The sequence below is a fragment of the Bufo gargarizans genome, chromosome 9 (assembly GCF_014858855.1).
Source record: "Bufo gargarizans isolate SCDJY-AF-19 chromosome 9, ASM1485885v1, whole genome shotgun sequence".
Lineage (NCBI taxonomy): Eukaryota > Metazoa > Chordata > Amphibia > Anura > Bufonidae > Bufo > Bufo gargarizans.
Window position 1 is genome coordinate 24637846 of NC_058088.1, and position 22404 is coordinate 24660249.

A 22404-nucleotide genomic window follows, 5' to 3' on the forward strand; every position below is an offset into this window, starting at 1 on the left:
CTTGCTGAAGTCAAAACTGAAGAGAAAATGCCCCAAGAACAAGCAGGAACTGAAGACAATAGTAGAGGCCTGGCAGAGCATCACCAGGGATGAAACCCAGCGTCTGGTGATGTCTATGCGTTCCAGACTTCAGGCTGTAATTGACTGCAAAGGATTTGCAACCAAGTATTAAAAAGTGAAAGTTTGATTTATGATTATTATTCTGTCCCATTACTTTTGGTCCCTTAACAAGTGGGAGGCACAGATGCAAACTGCTGTAATTCCTGCACCGTTCACCTGATTTGGATGTAAATGCCCTCAAATTAAAGCTGACAGTCTGCATTGTGGTCGTGTATAAAGCCAAAAATGTTAGAATTGCGTTGATGTCCCAATATTTATGGACCTGACTGTATGTACACCTGGTATAAGTTATACGTCTTCTTGTATATAGTGATATGGACCATGCTGGAATAACCTGGGCATCTCCTGTATCTAATTACATATGTAGAGCTGGTATAAGTTATACATCTTCTTGTATACAGTGTATAACTTATACCGGCTCTACATATATCATTATATACAGGAGATGCACAGGTTATACCAGCACTGTCCATATCACTATATACAAGACGTATAACTTATACCAGGTGTTAGCTGTACATTTATATTGATATCCAGATGATGCCTAGGTTATTCCAACTTAGTACATATTTAATTTATACTCAGATATATAGTCCTCCTGTAAGTACCTGGGGCAGTGGGATCTGTGCTAACCTTGTGCCTAGTGGGCGGAGTACTGATTCTGTTGGCTCTTCAAGCTCTGGACGGCCTGGACCAGCAGCGTGGAATCGTGGATGGCAGGCAGTGCCAGTGAGCATTGAACAAAATGGCACCCGTGCTCTGCAGCCGCTCCCGCCTGAACTAAAGGTACGCGCCGTCAGATGTGCCACTCACGCAGCAGCGCTGATGAGGTTTGACGTCACGTCATAGAGCACACTGTGCGGTCCTGTGCTACCCTGACCTGCTCCCTGTGAACAGCACGGCCGGCCATGCGGCAGTCAGCTAGTAGCTACACCGGCCAAGGAGCCTCCTCGCTGTCGGCACGGCCGGCCGTGTGGCAGTCAGCTAGTAGCTACACTGGCCAAGGAGCCTCCTCGCTGTCGGCGCGGCAGGCCGTGTGGCAGTCAGCTAGTAGCTACACCGGCCAAGGAGCCTCCTCGCTGTCGGCGCGACAGGCCGTGCGGCAGTCAGCTAGTAGCTACACCGGCCAAGGAGCCTCCTCGCTGTCGGCACGACAGGTCGTGCGGCAGTCAGCTAGTAGCTACACCGGCCAAGGAGCCTCCTCGCTGTCGGCACGACAGGCCGTGCGGCAGTCAGCTAGTAGCTACACCGGCCAAGGAGCCTCCTCGCTGTCGGCACGGCAGGCCGCGCGGCAGTCAGCTACACACCTACACGTTCATTTGTGGCTCCAGCTACATCCAGCGGTAGCATGATGCTACAGATGGATGTAGCTGGCGCCACACATGAACATGCTGCATATTCTTCATTTTGGGGTGGAAAATGTTCAAAGCGAAACCCCCTCCGAATATACCTTAGTAGTTATCCATACCAATAAGTTGAAAGCTACTCTTTCCACCACCCCTGCTCCATACAGAGACATGCTCGACTCTGGCTGAGCATGCATGTCTTCTATACCAGGCACCTCCTGCCGCAGCTCCTCGTCCTTGACAAAACCACTGAGCGTGTTGAAATCAAACATGGCCGACTCCTATACCCCCTGATATCTGGGCACCCCCATACATTAGATAGCTGTCAGAAATTCATCTAGTCTGTAGGTCACCCCTTAAAGGGTTAATCGGCAAAGAGCACACCCCCTATCCACAGTGCTGCTGTCCTAAACAAACTTTAAAGGGGTCGTCTCAGAAGCAACACCTGTCATAAAGTGTCCCCCAGTGAGATCAGCCGATACAAATATGTAGGAGACCTCTTTAGATGCGTCCCCCCCGTCACTGCAGCGTTACATTATACATCAATGCAAAGATCCGTCCGGCTGCGGAGATCCCAGGTCGCTGTGCGGAGATCTCCCACTACACATAGGTCTGGGGCTGCTGCAGGGTATATATATATAGGCTATATAGGCTGCGGCACCGCCCATAGTGTTGTGCAACTAACAGTTCTAAAAAGTATGTGACCCCCAATACCTCCCCCCCCCCCCCCCCCCTTAAGTGTCCGGCTTGTACAATCTCAGCAACTCAATCCTCTCAGGAGTCTGACAACTGTAGCAGTGCTGTACAGGTTACACCGATGTAGCAGAGCTGAGCGCAGTCACTATGACATAGCCCTCGCAGCTACATGACAGCTTCAGCCCTGCTACATCCTGTGCGCACCACGTGTGTCCTCTCTCCAGCCTGCTACATCCCTTTCCCCAGGACATGCTGCTACCATTAGTCCCCGATTAGGGATAGGTTCATATAAGCGGAGAACCCGGCACTAACGCCCGGCGACCCCACAGTCCGCCATGACAGTCTGAGCGGTTCGAACCGGCCGCCCACTTACTTCGCGCCTCCGCGGGATACTTTTCAGCACTTAGGCCGGAGACACAGAAGACCACGCGCGCTTCCTTTGCGGAGACCGAGCGGAAAAGGCTGCTCACAGGGAGGGGATATACACAGGAAGATCCTGCTGGGGAGAAAATCATGGGAATCCGCCATCTTGCTACACTCAAACTTGCGCGCAAGCGCAGTGGAGGGAGTTCTTTCTGCAGACCGCCTGACTGGAGCCCATTATTACTGTGCCTCCTCCGTGTATGTGCCCGACCTGCTATCTGTGATCAGCAAGGCGGGCCGTGCGGCAGTCAGCTAGTAGCTACACCGGCCAAGGAGCCTCCTCGCTGTCGCTGCGGCCGGCTGTGCGGCACTCAGGGCTACCGGCCTAACAGGAATTTTCCCGGTAGGCCAGTCCGGCCCTGATCTTCTCCCTTCTATGGGCTGGTGCATGGAACTAAGTATGGAGTTTGGATAACTCTCCACAATGGCTGCTGAGGTTCAGCTTGTCCTCAGACATCACCACACACTGACCTTCTTCTTCCTGCACTGTGCACTGAGTAAGGGGTGGTCAACCCTGGGAGGCTTGTTAGAACCTCCCCCTGAGTGATGGGCGGAGTTAGCCCTGGGAGGCTTGTTAGAACCTCCCCCTGAGTGATGGGCGGAGTCAGCCCTAGGAGGCTTGTTAGAACCTCCCCCTGAGTGATGGGCAGAGTCAGCCCTGGAAGGCTTGTTAGAACCTCCCCCTGAGTGATGGGCGGAGTCAGCCCTGGGAGGCTTGTTAGAACCTCCCCCTGAGTGATGGGCTGAGTCAGCCCTGGGAGGCTTGTTAGAACCTCCCCCTGAGTGATGGGCTGAGTCAGCCCTGGGAGGCTTGTTAGAACCTCCCCCTGAGTGATGGGCGGAGTCAGCCCTGGAAGGCTTGTTAGAACCTCCCCCTGAGTGATGGGCGGAGTCAGCCCTGGGAGGCTTGTTAGAACCTCCCCCTGAGTGATGGGCGGAGTCAGCCCTGGGAGGCTTGTTAGAACCTCCCCCTGAGTGATGGGCTGAGTCAGCCCTGGGAGGCTTGTTAGAACCGCCCCCTGAGTGATGGGCGGAGTCAGCCCTGGGAGGCTTGTTAGAACCTCCCCCTGAGTGATGGGCGGAGTCATCCCTGGGAGGCTTGTTAGAACCTCCCCCTGAGTGATGGGCGGAGTCAGCCCTGGGAGGCTTGTTAGAACCTCCCCCTGAGTGATGGGCGGAGTCATCCCTGGGAGGCTTGTTAGAACCTCCCCCTCCCTATGCAACTTTATGAGAACACATTTACAAGCACAGTTTACATGAAACACAATCACAACACTAAAGGGTTTGTCTCAACTCATCAAGTTATATTTATTATGTGCATGACATTGATATAAGTAACTAATGTAGATGAATTAGCAGAAATGGCTCTGGTCCCCACTATCTTGCTTCTTCGTCCTCTTTATACACTGCTCGTCTCCAGGAGTTACGGTCACCGCTGCAGTGCAGCAGCGGTGGCCGCGATTGCGCATAGCTAAAAAAAAGGTCGGCCATTCTGGTGGCCGGGAATTGATGGTGTGAGCGCACATGCGCAGCAGCTCCTGTTCCCGTCCACCTCTCTGTCGTTCTCTCCTGTAAGATACAAATCGCTGCAACCACATTGGTTGTCACGATCTGTACAGGGTCTGCTCCGCTGAGACTGCTAGTGTTTCAGATAGTCTAGCAGCCTCACGAGCGTGCACGTGTGGTCAAGGGGCGGGATTATCCCAGCGCCTCATGCCTGCTCCATGAATCACAGCAGAGGTCCCCCCCCCACTACAGCTCAGGAAGTGCCCCAGGAGGACTGAAATAAGGAGGTGAGACAACCCCTTTAAGGGTCCATTCACACGTCCGTGTGTTTTTTACGGATCCGTGGATCCGCAAAACATGGACATCGGCGATGTGCGTTCCACATTTTGCGGACCGCAAATCGCCGACACTTAATAGAAAATGCCTATTCTATTTTTTTCGGGAACGGAATTGCGGACCCCGGAAGTGCGGATCCACAATTCCGGATCCGGGCAGCATATCGTGCTGCCCGATAGAAATTAATAGGTCCGCAATTCCGTTCCGCAGAATGCGGAACGAAATTGTGGACGTGTGAATGGACCCTAAGCAGTGTGTTTCAGGACACTGCACTTCCTGATAGTCCGTTTCTCCCTAAGGGTTTGGGTCCCTGTAGTTTATAATCTTCCATCCTTACTGTAACCTAATCATCTCTCCACGTACTGACCTTCCACTTACACACAGCAGCAAAATTGAACAGACAGTACTGCAGTGTAAAGCATGAGGGAGATACAGAACAGCAGACCAAGTTTATATGGAGGCAGGACCGCCTATACACAATGCAGTTCTGATCCCATAGGACTACAACTCCCAGCATGCTCCATTCACTTCTATGGGAGTTCTGAACAGCTAACCGAGTGTGCTGGGAGATGTAGTTTCACCACAGCTGGAGTGCCGGAGGTTGCTGATCCCTGTTGTATGGTATGCGGAACGGCCGCATGGATCCACAAAAAAGTCAGATGTGTGCACAATACCATAGAAATGAATGGGGCAGTGTGTTATCCTCCACAACTGCAGATAGCACCCGGATTACAAAATACAGACATCTGCATGAGGCCCTACTGCTCCTGATGAGGAATCCACTCCCACCACTGGTGATCCGCTCCACAGATTACCCACACTTGTGCTAAATAGTAACCCACAATTCTCTGCATCATTACCCAATTTCAGTCAATCTCTGTGGACCAGTCCCACAGCACAGGTAAGAGAACCTGAGAGAAGTCATGTCGGCCTGTCTTGTAGTCTCAACTCTAAACCCATTTTCGCTTTGATTGGCAGTTAGCATTAGTATCCCCTCTTCCTCACATGTCCAGGAAGCTGAGATACAGGGAGCTGTTTGGCACGCTCAGAGACGTCCATTTGCCAATCTAGGACATGGAAGGAACATTGGGGTCCTTTCCAGTGCTAGCTTTAAATGTGGACCTTATTTGACCCTTCAGAACCATGATATGGTATACAAGGACAGCAATGGTATCTCTACAGAGTGCGGGCCTTCTCAAACATCTTCCCATATCTTCACTTTCTGGATCCTCAGATGTCTGCTGTGTCAGACTGGCCCACCAGAGAGCTACTAAAACAGGGCCCCAAAAGGTCATCTCCAGCTGACTGGACATACCATATGTGCAGCTCCAGAAAGACCCAGTAGGAAAAGGGGCTCTCCACCATCTATCCAAGAAAACGCCAAAGCTTCCTTAAGTCTATTTCATTACATGCAAAGTAAGTTTAAGGGGTTCTCTGGTTTTGCGATATTGATGACCTATGCTCAGCAACCAATGACGCCATGCGCTCCTGCTGTCAGCAGGAATCAGGCCTGGATACCACGCACCGTTCACGGCCGTGTGCATTCAGCCTTAAGCGAACTTGTGTTTTCAAGTTTGGCGTACAAGGTTCTGGTTATCGAAGAATCCCGTTATGGATTACGCTACCACAGACCGTAACGGAATTCTATAACTGCATGCACCACGGAAGCCTATAAGAGGCATTCCGTCATAATAGAAGTCTGTGGCGGGGGTGCCAGGTTTCAGACCCCACCAATCTGATATTCAGTATCAGAAAACCGGACTGCCCCTTTAAAGGGAGTCTGTCAGCACATTTACCCCTTTTTAACAGTTCCCATAGCGCTGTAGCCGCAACACAGATGATTAAAACGGTACCTTTATATGCTTTTGTGGACTTTTAAAACTGCCAAAAACGAACTTTGATGCATATGTAAATGAGGGCTCGCAAGTGCCCAGGGCGGCGTCCACCGCGTTGGAGCCCAGGCAGCTCTGCGTCTTCGCCTCTTATCCCCGCCCAGCCTCTTCCTCTGCCCGCCCATCTGTTTTCTCTCCCCCTCAGCGAGATCCCGTGCCGACGCGATGACTTCCTTGGTCGGGGCATGCGCATAAGCTACTGCGATGCCGTGTCAGCAATGGGCATCGCATTGCTGACACGCAACATTTTTTAAAATATAGTCAAAGATGTCGCAATGCTACTGCGACACGACAGTCGCACGGAAATCCGACTTGGATGGATTTTTTGCGACTGTCTCATCAGAGTCACAGCATGTTGAAATGAGGCACCATCGACTGTCATTATAAAAAATGTTGCATGACTTTTCAGCGACACACGTCACCGCGTGGCTGAACCCTAAATCTGACTGATGGTACGTCCTGCATGTGCAATGAAAACAAAAAGTTACTGCATGCCTAGAGGATGGGCCCTCAAAATAATTTCCTCTGGTGGGCCCAATGAACTACAGTCCGATGCAGGATGTGTGACACGGGAGGGAGGTTTTAGTTAGCTGCACACCCAAATTCTCAGGTTTTAAACGGGTTCTACAGAATTAGGCCTCGTGCACACGACCGTATGTATTTTGCGATCCGCAAAAAATACAGATGACATCCATGTGCATTCCGTATTTTACGGAACAGCTGGCCCCTAATAGGACATGTTCTATTTTTTTTGCGGAACGGAAATGGAATGCATACGGAGTAGCTTCTGTTTTTTGTTTTTTTTTGCGGATGGTTTCGTATACGGTCCGCAAAAAAAATTTTTTATGGACACAGAAAGAAAATACAATCACCCGTATATTTTTGGTCTGTGTCCGATCTGCCTTTTTTTGCGGTTCAGATGCAGACCTGGACCCATTCATTTCTGGAATTCACATGGAATTGCTGTCCGCATCCATGTGGCTGTTGCGTAAAATAGCACTAGTCCTTAGAAATTCTATAAACAGTGCCACACCTGTCCACAGGTTATGTGTGGTATTGCAACTTAGTCCTATGCACATCAATGGAGTATATAATACCATACATGATTAAATTATTAGTTAATTCCTCGGGTCCTCTTGCTCTAATACCTCCCCCCCCCCCCCCCCCCCCCCATGTCTCCACCTACCCAAATAATAAAAACACAGAAACCAGAGTCGGATTAAATCGGCCACCCCAGCCGTTTTATTAACACATAAATACATATGATAAATAACAATAAGTTAACCCAGATGAGGAAGGTCCTAGAAGCCCCAAAGTTTATTATTAACCCACAAGCAACATGGCAAATCCACCTTGCCTCCAGCCGTAGAACACCAGCTCGGAGACACCAACTGATGGACGCCTTACTGAACCAACCAAGTACCAACCCATACCACCAGCTTCGAGGACCTCCCACCGCCAACAACGTGCAACTTGACACCCTCACACCCTTAAGCTTGCACGTTCATCCACAAACCTAAAGCTCTCTAGATTCCCCCCCCCCTTGAAGAACCAGAGACCACAAGTCTATGCCCACCGCATTAAGGTGAACCCTCGTCTGACCTCCAAAATTCTCCCACCCCCGACTCAAATTCCAGATGCCTGGCAGCCACTGCCCTGTTCCTGGCCACAAACTTGCCTATCGCCCTGGTTCTCCTTAATGCGAGCCTTATTAATATCTTCCACTGAACGCGCCTCCCGCCATGTTCGACATAAAGGTATAATGTCAGATCACACTGTAATCATGGCGGGAAACAACGACCATAACCTCAAAAGGTAAAATTTTATATCCGTAATCAATTCCCTAACACTGCACTGGACACAAAGAACACCCCGGAACCAAAAACAAGCTGACATTGAGCCCCCCTCCCCTCCCTATCTGTCATCGACACCTGAATCCTAACCACAACCCTATCCTGATACAGATCCACATCCTCCCCATAAAGGCCCCCCACGCCCCGAACAATTCTGCACACCAATTCCCCCAAACGAAAAGCCCCAATAAAGGCCAGTGAAAAAGCCAACTTAAATAAACGTACTTCACCCAAAGAACTACACACTGATTCCGCCTGTCCCCCAATTCCCAACAACAAGTCAAACGACATGGGCCTTCTTCTGTCCTCCGTTCACTTACCCCTCCTCAAACTCTTCAAAACTTGTTTCACTAAAAAAGCTTTAGTAATGTTTGGGAGATCCCTTAACTTGAAACCGAAAGCCAATCCTGAAATACATCTATTTAATTGTGAGACTGACCAACCCTCTTCTTTAACATGCCCAAGAATAACAAAAGCGGGACTTCCCCCTCATCTACCCGCGCCCCCATTATCTCACACCACTGTTCCCAAATACTCCAGGCTTTATTATATGCTGGCCATGTACCTGCGCTCATTGATGCCTGCAGAAGACCCTCTACTGTACCTCCAAGAGCTCCCATAAGGACTCCGGACACCCCAACCCTTCTGAATCTGCTTCTGGGGCCAGATTATGAAAACGCTCCCATTGCGAACGAGAGAGGGCTTCCGCAATGCAATCGGACACCCCAGGCACATGAACTGCCACCACGCACACATTAAGCGATAAACAGAGTAACACAAAATGCTGTAACAAACGAACCACTGGAGGAGACGAGGCGGTCAAACTATTGATCGCCTGCACCAACCCCAGATTATCACAATGCAAACGAATCTTCCTGTTCCTGAATTTATCACCCCATAAAACCACTGCAAGAACTATCAGAAAAAGCTCTAGTAGAGCCAAATTCCGCACCCAACCCCACATAACCCATGAATCCGGCCAAAGACTCTCGCGCACCACTGCCTGTGGCAATAAACCCCGAATCCAACCCCCCCCCCAGCTGCATCCGAAAATAACTCAAAATCAAAACTGTTCACCGCATCACCCATAACCAACGCTCTATCATTGAAATTCTTTAGAAAACCAGCCCAAACTTTCAGATCTCTCCTCAATTCCCGACCCAACCTAATAAAATGATGCAGAGCCGATATCCCTGCAGTATCCGCCACTAACCGCCGACAAAATATCCGGCCCATTGGAATAATTCGGCACGCAAAGTTCAACTTCCCCAATAGAGACTGTAGCTCTCGCAAACAAATTTTGGGCAACCTACCAGCTTTTTCAACTTCCACCTGTAAGTCTACAATTTCTCGTCAGGAAGCCGACACTCAATTTTTTCCGTATTTATAACTATACCCCAAAAAACTTAATTCCGTCGACGGACCAACTGTCTTTTCTTCCGCTAACGGCACACCAAAAAACGGGAAAATCAACTGCAATGTAGTGTACTTAACAGCAACGAACAAACTTGTGAATCTGCCGGGCCTAAACAAAGGAAATCATCCAAGTAATGGATAATAGTTGAACAGCCAGCCATCTCCACCATCACCCATTCCAGAAAAGTACTAAACACTTCAAAATAAGCACACGATAAAGAGCAACCCATCGGCAAACACCTGTCTGCAAAATACCCCCCAATCTTAAAAACAACCTAACAAATGTAAACTATCAGGGTTAACCGGAAGGAGGCGAAAAGCTGCCTCAATGTCCGTCAGCCAGTAAAGTACCTGGGCCCAATTTCCGTACCCATGCCACAGCCACATCAAATGATGTACATGCCACCGAACAAAGTTCAGGATCGATACCATCATTGACCGACGCCCCTTTTGGAAATTACAAATGGTGAATCAGCCGAAACTTGTTCGGCTCTTTCTTGGGCACTACCCCCAATGGTGAAACCCTTAAATTAACTAACGGTGGTTCCGCAAACGGACCATCCACCCTATCCAACAAAACTTTCTTTGCCAATTTCTCGGACACCACTTCCAGAAGCTCTAAAGCTGAACGCAAATTTTTACGCAAACAAACCACCGGTACTGGATTCGACGGAATACTAAAGCCAGAGGTAAAACCCCTTTTTAATAGCTCAGCCGCTTCTCGATTATGGTATCTGTTTAGATACTGCACCATACTTTCCACCCGCACTGGAGTCAATCCCTTTTGCAGTGGCATCGGACCCTTTTTGCCTATTGCCTTTGAAGCATCGATTGGCTCCATGATTCCCCCCACAAAATGAACACTCGTTTTTTTAAATTTGCATTTCACGCCGAACTTGCAGCTCCCTTCATCAAAAAGGAAACGCAACCCTTTGGCGGACGCTGCTGAGAGACTAGCCTGACCGGACCCCCTTGAATCCCCCTGAAAGGACTACCTCTGCCTCCCCGGCGCAGTCACTCTTAACCATAAACCAATATCTTTATGGTCCCACTGTATATTAGGGCGGACCGCTTTCCTCTTCCTAAATTGCTCATCATAACGGAGCTAACCTAGACCCCCATAAACCGTGTAGGCCTCCCCGATCGCATCTAAGTAGCAGAAAAGGGCCGAGCAACACTCGGGTGTCTTTCCACCAATAACACTCTCTAAAATGGCAAATGCCTGTAACAAATTTGAAAAAATGCGCGGGATCAATCCTCCTCCTCCTTTTTTCCCCTCATCCTTCTTTGACCCATTGATTTGCATTGTGTGCCAGGACGGATCCATTTGGCACCGCTTCATCAGGCGGACAGCAAAACGCTGCAGGGAGCGGTTTGGTGTCCACCTCCAGAGCATAGCCTTAGGCCCCTTTCACACGGGCGAGTTTTCCGTGCGGGTGCGATGCGTGCGGTGAACGCATTGCACCCGCACTGAATCCTGACCCATTCATTTCTATGGGGCTGTGCACACGAGCGGTGATTTTCACGCATCACTTATGCGTTGCGTGAAAATCGCAGCATGCTCCTCTTTGTGCGTTTTTCACGTAACGCAGGCCCTATAGAAATGAATGGGGTTGCGTGAAAATCGCAAGCATCCGCAAGCAAGTGCGGATGCGGTGCGATTTTCACGCATGGGTTCTAGGTGACAGTCTATTCACTGTATTATTTTCCCTTATAACATGGTTATAAGGGAAAATAATAGCATTCTGAATACAGAATGAATAGTATAATAGTGCTGGAAGGGTTAAAAATAATAAAAAAGTTAACTCACCTTCTCCTCTTGTTAGCGTAGATCCCGGTCTGTTCTTTAGCTGTGGGCTAAAGGACCTTTGATGACGTCAGATCACATGCTCCATCACCATGGTGATGGACCATGTGATTGGAGCATGTGATCTGACATCACCTCAGGTCATTCAGTCCACAGCTAAAGAACAGACCGGGATCTACGCTAACAAGAGGAGTAGGTGAGTTAACTTTTTTTATTATTTTTAACCCTTCCAGCCCTATTATACTAAGCATTCTGTATTCAGAATGCTATTATTTTCCCTTATAACCATGTTATAAGGGAAAATAATACAATCTTCAGAACATCAATCCCAAGCCCGAACTTCTGTGAAGAAGTTCGGGTTTGGGTACCAAACATGCGTGATTTTTCTCACGCGAGTGCAAAACGCATGACAATGTTTTGCACTCGCGCGGAAAAATCGTGCATTTTCCCGCAACGCACCCGGCTCTTATCCGGGCAAAAAACATGACGCCCGTGTGAAAGAGGCCTTAGCCTCATCGTCCGCCCTAGGCCTGTTCTCTTCCTCCCCGGCCTGAGTCTGTACTGACACTGTTCCCCAGCCCGAGGCGGCAAACCCCCCCCACTGGCCCATTCATCCTGGCACCTACCCCTCAAGCCGGTAATGGTGATAAACCCGCCCCTCCCAAACCAGTAACCTACCCCGTGAGGCTACTTAACAGCGGCCCCAGGCCCCCAACTAGCTCCCCATGACTCCTCCCCCAGCCCCAACACCACCCGGGCTGCTAACTATTCAATGAAGGGATGCCCAAATCGTCTCACCTGGCTGCCTGGGCGCTGTGAACCCCGCAGCCGATGGTCCTTGCTCCTGATGTCCCGTCTAGTCGTGTCTTCACTCCTTCCCTCTGAAGACCCGCCGCTGAACGACTGCACCCCAGCTTCCGCCATACTGGGTGCGCTCTGCGACGACCCCCACCCATCTTCTTCATCCAGGTGTGCAGGACCAACTCCTTGTCTTCTGTCACTGCTATGAGGCCTGTGCACACTGCTGGCCCCATCATGCACAGCCTCAGTCCTCATATTGCCGCTTCCTCTCCCACGCCAAGCGGTCCTCCCCGCCACCCAAGGGGGAGGGAAGCCCGCAGTTCCCGCTGCTGCTCCCATGCTGCCTTCTGGTGAAGACGGGGCTGACACCCCCGCCCTGCTCTGCGTTCCGCCTCACAGTGAGATTCCTCCCACGCCGGGAGGACGAGGAAATTAGCTGCCCACGGGTCCCCCTTTGTGGAGGGTCCCTGGAGGGGCTCTCGATCCGGCGCCGAACCCTGGGGGACTCACTTGGACTAAGGCACGCTGGCGGACGTACCCGCCGCGGCCATCTCAAACTTGGCTGCGGGCCTGCGGTACCCGCCACCTTCCCCTGCAGAAGGCCTGCCATCTGTTCCCTCAGCCACTCCGGTCCACGGGCCTCCGCTGCCGCCCGCAACCTCCTAATCAACGCCTTCACTGACTCCATCAGGTAAGCCTCAGCTTGTTAGCTTTTCTTAAATAAACACAAAATGGCGCCCAGACCTCAAACAGATCCCCATATAAAGTCCTAACCCCTCCCTTATTGACACACCCCTCTCACCAGATATCATTAACCCCTGATTGCCCGTCCCCTAGCACCAAAATGAATCATGCTGGCCTCCTCCTAGGCTAAAGCCCCAGTACGGCCTTACTCAACCGATGGACAGGTGTCTCTGAAATCAAACATGCCCATTTGTTCTTCCTTCCATTGTCTGTTATCAGGGAACAGTGAAGATGTCTCTTTATTTATTGCTATCAGCCTACAGCAGGGCATGGTGGGAGCTGTGGTTTTACAACAGCTGGAGGGCCAAAGGTTGGGCATCCCTGCATTAAATTGCATCCAGCAGGATGTCCCATCTATGTCATCCATATGTCCTAATAGGGCTTGTATTCAGGAGAAGTCCTTACAATGGACCGATAAGTAACCATAAGGAATCCCCCTGTTCTGGCAGTTTCAGATGGAAGGAAAAAGAGAGCCCTTCAAGGACAACAACAGAATTGTCTCCAAGAAAGAAGACAAGAAGATGGGTTCATATCCTACAGGAGAGCCCCAGTCCAAAAGAGAAGACTGCAAGAAGGAAGACAAGAAGGTGAGTGACAGAAATAGATGGGGGCTATCTTGCTTTGATCTACAATGACCTAAATTCCTGATTTGAGTCCAGGCCGGGTATTTAAATACAGAGTGAGGGCAGCTAACTGGACCTTCACCCCCGGTGAAGGAAAAGCCTAGCTACAGCCTATAAGCTTGAGGGCTTCTTCAGACCTTGATCTCCAAGAGTATACGGCTCAATCAGAAGTCATGATGGTTATATGTTCTCTGCTCTTCCTCCTATAGAAGAAAAGACTCTTTCCATGTTCCAAGCCTTTGGCCATTGACAAAGTGGTGACTACAGTGATCAACTCAATATTGCGAAAAGGTAAAAAAAAATATGTCCTGTCGAGTTCTGAGGTTTCATGTCTAATGTAACCCGATATCCTGATCGGGATGGTAACACTTGGGGATCTCTAGCCTGATTACTATAGCCTAGTCTTGATCAGGCTGCTCTTGACTTACTGTGCCTAATACAGAGGGTTCTCCTGATTCCTCCAGAAGGTCCAGATGGTCAGATCCCTGTGCCCGTCAGCTCTTCAGGACCTATTGTTAATGACTGTTTGGGAGAAGACCTATGCCGGACCATGCTGACGCTAGATATGCATACTGAGCAAGAGTACGCCATCGACATCTTCTCTAGTATGATGGTGAGAAAAACTTGAAATGTTTCCAGGTGCAAAATTTGTCAGCTTTGTCCAACGTTCTCACATCTGTTCCTCCTAGAAGCAACAGTCTAAGCATGCCCTCCGGGCAGCCGACATCCCCAAAGCTGTGACCACAGAAATGAGGACAATGCTGGTGGACTGGGTGGTCCAAGTTCATGTATGTACCCTGTCTACTGGTTCTGTAGATTTTTCTCTCGGTCCTCTGGAAAAAATATTAGATTATTATTTTTCTCGTTGTCCAGGATTAGAAAAAAAAATGGCGGCTTTCTTCCAGAAACAGCGCCACCATCTGTCCGCAAGGTTTGTCTGGTATTGAAACCTAGCTCTACTGAAGTGAATGAAGCTAAGCTGCAATACCACATGCGACCTGTGGACAGGTATGGCATTGTTTTTGATAGAAAGCTGCCATATCTTTCATGTTCTAGAAAAACAAATTATTACAATACTGACCGCTTAAGGCTACTTTCACACTTGCGGCAGAGGAATCCGGCAGGCAGTTCCGTTGCCGGAACTGCCTGCCGGATCCGTCAAAACGTATGCAAACTGATGGCATTTGTCAGAGGGATCCGGATGCAGATCCATCTGACAAATGCATTGAAGTGCTGGATCCGTCTCTCCGGTGTGATCCAGAAAAACGGACCCGACATTCATTTTTTTCACATTTTTTTCGGTCTGGCAAGTGTTCCGGATTTTTGGCCGGAGATAAGACCGTAGCATGCTGCGGTATTATCTCTGTCCTGAACAGTCAAAAAGACTGAACTGAAGACATCCTGATGCATCCTGAACAGATTGCTCTCCATTCAGAATGCATTAGGATAAAACTGATCAGTTCTTTTCCGGTATAGAACCCCTAGGACGGAACTCAATGACGGAAAAGAAAAACGCAATTGTCCAAGATTAAAAGGGTTTTTCTGGAGTACAAGATTGATGACCTATCCTTACGATAGATCATCAATATCTGATCGGTGGGGGTCCGAAACCCAAGCACTGCCAACAATCAGAGTTTTGAAGAAACTGTGGGTGCTCCAGTGAGCAATGCGACCTACTCAAAGCATATCAAGCACAGCGCCATCCATTGTATAGTGGCTGTGCTTGGTATTGCAGCCCAGGTCAATTTATTTGAATGGGACTGAGCTGTACATAGGCATGTGAACAAAGAGCGTGACGTCAGTGTCCTAGGAAGATGCCACTGGTGGGAGTTCGACTCCTGGTACCCCTGTCAATCAGATATTGATGAGCTATCCTGAGGATAAGCCATCAATACTGTACTCCCAGAAAACTCCTTTAACTCATGTGAAGTCAAGTGAATTGGTTGTGTTCCAACTTGCAATCTGCTACGTCCACAGCCCAAGAAAAGTTACATGATTTTTCAACTGAAGACCTATCCTCTGGATAGGTAATCCATATCTGATCGGTGGGGGTCTAACATCCGACACCCCTGCCAAGCTGCTGTTTACAGTTTTGCTTAGGCCAGTGATTTCACTTTCATCAATCATGTGGCCAAGTAGCAGCTCAGCCCCATTCACTTCACTGCAGTACCAAGCACGGCCACTATACAATGTACGGCGCTGTGCTTGGTGAGCTGAGAGAAGGCTGTGACCTCTCTCATCAGTAGTTAAGTCTGAGAAAACCCCTTTAATGTAAGTCCTTGAGAAGTTGAGTTTTTGGTTCTTGTCACCTCTCCTGACATGTCTATTTTAGCAACTACTTGCATTCCCCATGTAATAAATTCTGGAGCATCTGTTCTTATGACTCTTTGTTGTGCCATACCTTTATTATTCCTGCTAGAAGTTATGAATGAATTACTGGTAGTTTACAATGAAGGTCCAGATGAGTGTTAACAGTTTGGGGGGGGGGGGGGGGGGTCCCTGCACAGTCTGACACTGGCAGCACTGATTGTATAGTGTCAGACTGTGCAGGGACCCCCCCCCCCCCCCCAAACTGGTAACACTCATCTGGACCTTCATTGTAAACTACCAGTAATTCATTCATAAGTTCTAGCAGGAATAATAAAGGAATGACACAACAAAGGGTCATAAGAATAGAGTCTCCAGAATTATTACATGGAGGATGTAAGTACGTACGAAAACGGACACATCAGGAGGGGACAGGTCCTCTTTAAAGGAGCTGACAGGAGAGGATTTGTCTTCTCAGAACTGTTATCCCATGAAGAATCGGCATCTCTTATCTGTCCACAAAATGTTCTTGTTTCATGTCCTTGTGTCTTGGAGCAGGAATATCTGGGCCTGCAGGAGGAGACGCTCTATCTGGCCGTGTACTTAATGAATTCTTACATGAAAGTTCACAAAATCCGAATATCCCTTCTCCAGTTACTCGCGGCCAGCTGCCTCTTCATTGCCTGCAAGATTGAGGAAAGCCTTATTCCTGAGGTCAGACTATCTGTACCGTCTATACAGTGATGAGTTGTGGTGTGCTATGAGGATATCTACTAATGATATGTTAAAGGGGTCCTCCACGTTTTTATAAATACTCTCATCGAAGCAATCGCTGCACGTGCTCATATTTTGTCACCTGCTCTGTGCGCTTATTCAGACCTTGAGAAAAGATTTTTTTCCTACAGATTCTTACAGTTGGCAAATAAATTAGAAAGGCAGAAGTCAAAAAAATAGTTATATAATGGGTTAGGCTAGCAGATGTTATGTGGGATCCATCAGGTGCCACTAGGGGGAGCAAAAACCATTGCTTATCAATGTGCTGTAGACTGGTAGGTTCCAATGAAGCTTGGTTGAATGTCCAACCATGACTCTTCCATCACAGAAACTTGCCTCCTCCTGGTCCTGATTGATGCCACCACATCTTCTACCCCACCTTGGGACAGTACTGCCCCTAACCTATCTTCCCTTGTAGCAGTCTACCTGAGACATGGGGCCTAAGGGGGCACAGAAGCTCTAATGAGTAAGGCTGGTGTAGGATGATGGTGTCCATAAGGAAGAGGAATAGACAACCTAAGCTGGGGTCATCTCTTATCAAGGGCTCCCGTAGCATGCCCTGCTTCTATGATCCTTACACAGTAAGGGAGGTTATCTGTTGATTTCTCTGATGCTTGACATCAGTTTATGGATTTCTTGCAGCCGGCAGAGCTTTGTTTCATGATGGAAGATGCCTTCACCAAGAAAGAGCTTCTCAAAATGGAGAAGAAGGTTCTCCACCGCCTCAGCTTTGAGCTGCACTACATACAACCCCTGCATTTCCTGCGCCTCCTCTCCGTTACCGGGAAGTGTCCTGAAAATGTATGTATGGACATCAACCCAAGCTCCTAGAAAGCATGTCCCAAATTCTTGTAGGCTAGTACAAATATAGCATTTAAGAAGCCTAGCATTTTCGTAGGATCTTTAACACCCTTGGGACTGATCTGATCAAGGCATAAATTAGGTTCTGCAGACCCTCAATTTTTACCTTGTGCCACACAGGGTGAGGCTTCTACCAGGGTACTAGTGGATCCTTGGGTCCACATTATAATACAGTAATGGATGCCTAAAGGTCCAGAAGAAGACAATCCTATTTGAAGCTCATATGGGTCAATCGCTTGTTGCTGGTGACAAAGTGAACATGTATGTTTTGTGTAGTGATGGAGGGTGGACCATTAAGGACCATTGGGAGGTTATGCTGCCCTTCTGATATAGTCCCTCTAGAAGTCACCAGAACTCTGTTCAGGATTTGTCCTATGACTAATCCCAATGGTACCGAAAGTACTCCATTGACTTATGATGTAGTCCTTAGAGGTTCTGTCAAGGTGGCCATTGTTCTGACAGCAAGAATAGTACTGCACGCTCTATTCTTGCTATGAAATGTGTCAGAACTGCTGACGGAAGCTCCGATCAAAGCTACGAATGCAGATGTGAACAATGCCTTATGTACTATACAGAATCTCACAAATAGAAGGCATCTGCCATCATAATCTTCATTGTCCCCTCATCTGCAGGTTCAGTCATGTTGTTTTCTGTACATCTCAGTGACTATTCTAGATTTAGTGCCACCATCTTGTATTAACATACTGGACTTTTAAAACTATAGGTTGAGTACCTCGCCATGTACTTCATGGAGCTAACTCTACTGGAGGCTGATGGAGCAATGGTTGAGCCAGCCCTTTTGGCATCTGCCGCATTGTCGTTGGCACAGATGGTATCCCAGGAGTCTGGAACTTTGAGTCTTGATCAGAATGGGCAAGGGCCGCTCTACTCCTACAGGTACTACCGTTCAGACACTTAAAATGATCGCTCATGAGTAGAAAACATGGCCCCTTTCCACCAAAAACAGCTCAACATCTGTCTGGTACTGAAGCTCAGCACCACTAGAGTGGATGGGGATGGGCTTTACCCATGGTCAGTGGTGATCCTTACTTTGGGAGAAAGTAGCCATGTTTTTTTATTCCTGTTCAGCCCCTTTAAGCATTCTTTTATTGTCTATCATTACAGTGATGTAGACTTGAGCCTTCCTCAACAACTCATGGGAAAAGCAGCCCTCCGTGTCAGCTCCAAGTCCATCTGGCAGAAATATTCCCGTCCTCAGAGACATGGGGTAAGCACAGGACCTGCCATGGCCAACTCCAAACACCTTGCCCGCTGCATAGGAATGTTCTGCCCCAATTCCTGATGAATCTTCTGATTTACTAAAATCTTGAAAATTTGGACCATAGAGAACAAAAGATTACAGAGGAATCTGTGCTGTGATGAACCTTACAACAAGAAACCCAGGGCTACACTGAAATACCAGGGAAAAATAATAATATTTTAATATAATATCTGTATATTTTGTGGTTTGAAATATATAAATGATGTCTTTTTTTATTAATTTCTAGTGTGAAGAATGGAGCGGTTGTATTTTATTGTTTTAAGTATGTATTGATGGTTGTGTGCGGAAAGTGTGTGTTTTCTTTTAAAATGTGTCTGCGGCTGTTAATGTATGTGCAATATATAAAAACTGCAAAACAAAGTCCATAAAAAAAAAACTAGAAACGGCATATGTTTAATAAAGAGTCATTTTATGTATCTATAATGTCTCATAGAACATCTGTTATAAGCTTCTTACTTAAAGGGGTTGTCTCATCACGGGCAAATGGGGGCATATCGCTAGGATATGCCCCCATTGTCTTATAGATGCGGGTCCCACCGCTGGGATCCGCACCTATATTGAGAACGGAGCCCCGTAAGTGAAGGAGGGCGCACTGTACATGCACAGCCGTCCTCCATTCATTTTCTGTGGGGCCGGCAAAAATAGCCGAGCGCTGGCTCGGCTAAATCAGTCGGCCCCATAGAAGTGAATGGGAGTGAGGGCTGCAAATGCGAGATGCGCTCCCATTCACTTCTATGGGGAGCCGGCTTGATAAATATCTCTGTCAAATGACAACTTTGTATAAAAAAATGGGAAAAGTTGTCTTTTAGAGAGATATTTCTCTCACCTAGCATGGGTATATGTAAAAAGACACCCCAAAACACATTGCCTAACTTCTCCTGAGTACGGCGATACCAGATGTGTGACACTTTTTTTCAGCCTAGGTGGGCAAAGGGGTCCACATTCCAAAGAGCACCTTTAGGATTTCACAGGGCATTTTTTACACATTTTGATTTCAAACTACTTAGGGCCCCTAAAATGCCAGGGCAGTATAACTACCCCACAAGTGACCCCATTTTGGAAAGAAGACACCCAAAGGTATTTCGTGATGGGCATAGTGAGTTCATGGAAGTTGTTTGAAAAAAAAAATACTGCGCCATCACTGTGGACAAGTTAGCGACACCCCCTGAAGAGCGGGAAAACGTAGTGCCGCCTACTTATGCAAAATTGTCTGGTCAAGCCCATCCTACCTTTACTGTGTTAACTCTGAGAGGCTGAACCCAGTATGCAAACGCAGCGCCGCCTCCTCTGCCCTATGAAAAGTTCTGCCGCTGAACAAAGTGGGTGGAACCATGTGTGGAATATCGATGTGCCCACCAGTTGGATGTTGTGACAAAGACATAGCCGCCTATGAATATCTTCATGCACAAAAGACTGTTGCATTATTGTGTGTCTCCAAACCCAGTTGGAGTACTGACCAGTGTTGCTCCGGACACCCGGTTCCCAGAGACCGCCTCTTGTATGGTGGATAATGGTTGCGCCGCTCCAGTCACTCAGACAGACCTGGGAGGCAGGCCCAGCACTCAGGAAGAGCGTGACGTGCATGCACACGTTAGAAAGGAAGACGCTGATTGCTGTATGGAGAGAGGAGTGTATTGCCGAAGCAGTATGGCAGAAAAGCAAGAGAGCTCTGCACCAGAGATTGAATCCGGACGGGACCCTGTCGCCGCTCTGACAAGGACCCCTACGCATATGGCTCCAGAACTGCAGGTTCGTGTACAAGACTTGTGGGACCGCCACTGGAGGGAACATAGTGTGGACTGCAACACTGAATCGGCGGATTACAGTGCAGGTCAGCGCGTAGTCGTGATGCCACGACACCGGCCTCCAAAGTATGCTGAAAGGTCCGGTCTGATTGCTGATGCCCCTGCCATAGCGTGGCCCACTACTGAACAGACAGCGCTTTGGGCTAAGTTGTCTGCGGAGATTAAGTCAGCTCGACTCCCGCACACCCATGCTTGTAAGAAATATAACGAGGGTCTAACTCGTAAATTATTGGAGGAACCTGTAAAGGACTTCCCGGTTCCAGTACGGAAATTGGGCCGAGTTCTTGACTTCTGCAAACAACCGGAATTTGGATTTATCCACGATATGGAGACCAATCGGGACTATTATGTAAATCGCCGGTCTGTGAAGAGGAAGGAGCTCCCTGCTTGGCTACATATCCTATATGTTAATGAGGTGGTTGAGTTCACCCCTGCAGAGGGTACACGTGGACCTTATGCTACCGCAGTACGTCGTCCAAGACAGCCCACGGAGACCCAGGAGCTTGACAAAGACTCTGAGTCTGAGGAGGATCTAGAACAGGAACCTTCTACCGCCCCCGTGCGGCCTGCTGCAAAGTATGTGCCACCAAGTACTCAGAACCAATACACCACTGGTTTTGCAGGTACCAAAATTCTATGACAACCCGCTATTGTTACCAAAGACCCTGTCAGTGAACCTAGACCCCAGAGGGAATGGGTTAGAAGAAGAAGGCCCGAGCCACCAAGCCTCAGTACAGCTGTAGAGGACTGTGCAGTTCTATTTCAGCATCTGGCTGTACAACAACATCAGGGATTCACTATTCAAGAGCCAGTAAATTCTTCGTCAATGAAAGATCCACCAGAGGAATCCAACCCTGTAACCAGGATTGACCCTGCGAGTTGGCTGGATTGCAGCATAAAGAAAGGACAGCCCCCTATCTTTGAAAAGGTGAAAAAGGAATTGAACTTTCCATCCACACCTAAACAGCGGATAATGGAGGGACAACCGGAAGGATCTTCCCCTGATTCCTGGGATTCAGGAAGTCCAATCCCTACGGATGTGTCATCTTCTTCTGCCATTTGTTTGAGAGGACTTCTCTTTTTGTTTTGAGCCCCTCTCTGTGTTGTATTTGCAAGGACTCCATCCAGGACTCCACTTAAATCCAGAAGAAAATTTTGCACTTCATTTGTGTGTTTTATGCCATTTAACCCCTTTTTACCCCATCTTCAGGTTATCAAGGGACTATGTTAACGCAACGTTTGAAGTATACTACCCAGAAAGACTTTTCTGTGCTCATCCTTTTTATACATAATTTTTGCACTTTAAAAAGTTTTATACATGTTTTATACCCCATTTTAGGTATGGACTCTGTCTTTTGAACCATATCATGGACTTTACTGCCCTTATGAGAGATCATTATTTAATCACCATTTTTGGCCGTAACACATCTACCACGAAAAAATAAAAAGTGTATGTGATATATCTCATATATTTGCCTAGAATTTATTTTTGTGCATAACACTTTATTTACAGGAGGTTATCGAAGAGTCATGATAATATATTGCAATGTTTATATCCATATATGCATATTTGGTTGTGTGTATTTGGTGTATTTCAGGACACGGCTTAGAGATCCACAGCTTCAGATATTACCAACGTCGAGGGCGACTTATATTTTAGTCTGCAAAATAGCTTAAACGGCATTATCCTACTGCATGTCATTTTTGTATTACAACACCTGTTGTATCCCTGTTCATAGGCTGGTCTGGTGTAATTTATACATTCCACCACTAGATGGAGATAGCACTTAGGTCATATAAATACCTAGGTCA

The 22404-nt window shown here is 48.1% G+C and overlaps 1 protein-coding gene across 1 annotated transcript; it reads left to right on the forward strand.

The window, feature by feature from the left end:
* The first annotated feature begins 1028 nt into the window (after positions 1-1028).
* On the forward strand, positions 1029-18808 carry LOC122919740 (cyclin P). The gene is made up of 8 exons (XM_044268925.1): positions 1029-1463; positions 13390-13527; positions 14006-14176; positions 14253-14351; positions 16429-16584; positions 17287-17445; positions 18230-18402; positions 18631-18808. The coding sequence occupies exons 1-8, from the start codon at positions 1029-1031 to the stop codon at positions 18806-18808; spliced, it is 1509 nt and encodes a 502-aa protein (XP_044124860.1).
* The last annotated feature ends 3596 nt before the right edge of the window (positions 18809-22404 follow it).

Coding starts and splice junctions, on each gene's coding strand:
- LOC122919740 (XM_044268925.1), top strand. CDS start 1,029: ATGCGGCAGTCAGCTAGTAGCTACACCGGCCAAGGAGCCTCCTCGCTG. Junction 1,464..13,389: donor GGCTCCAGCTACATCCAGCG/GTAGCATGATGC, acceptor CTGTTCTGGCAG/TTTCAGATGGAAGGAAAAAG. Junction 13,528..14,005: donor GCAAGAAGGAAGACAAGAAG/GTGAGTGACAGA, acceptor TGCCTAATACAG/AGGGTTCTCCTGATTCCTCC.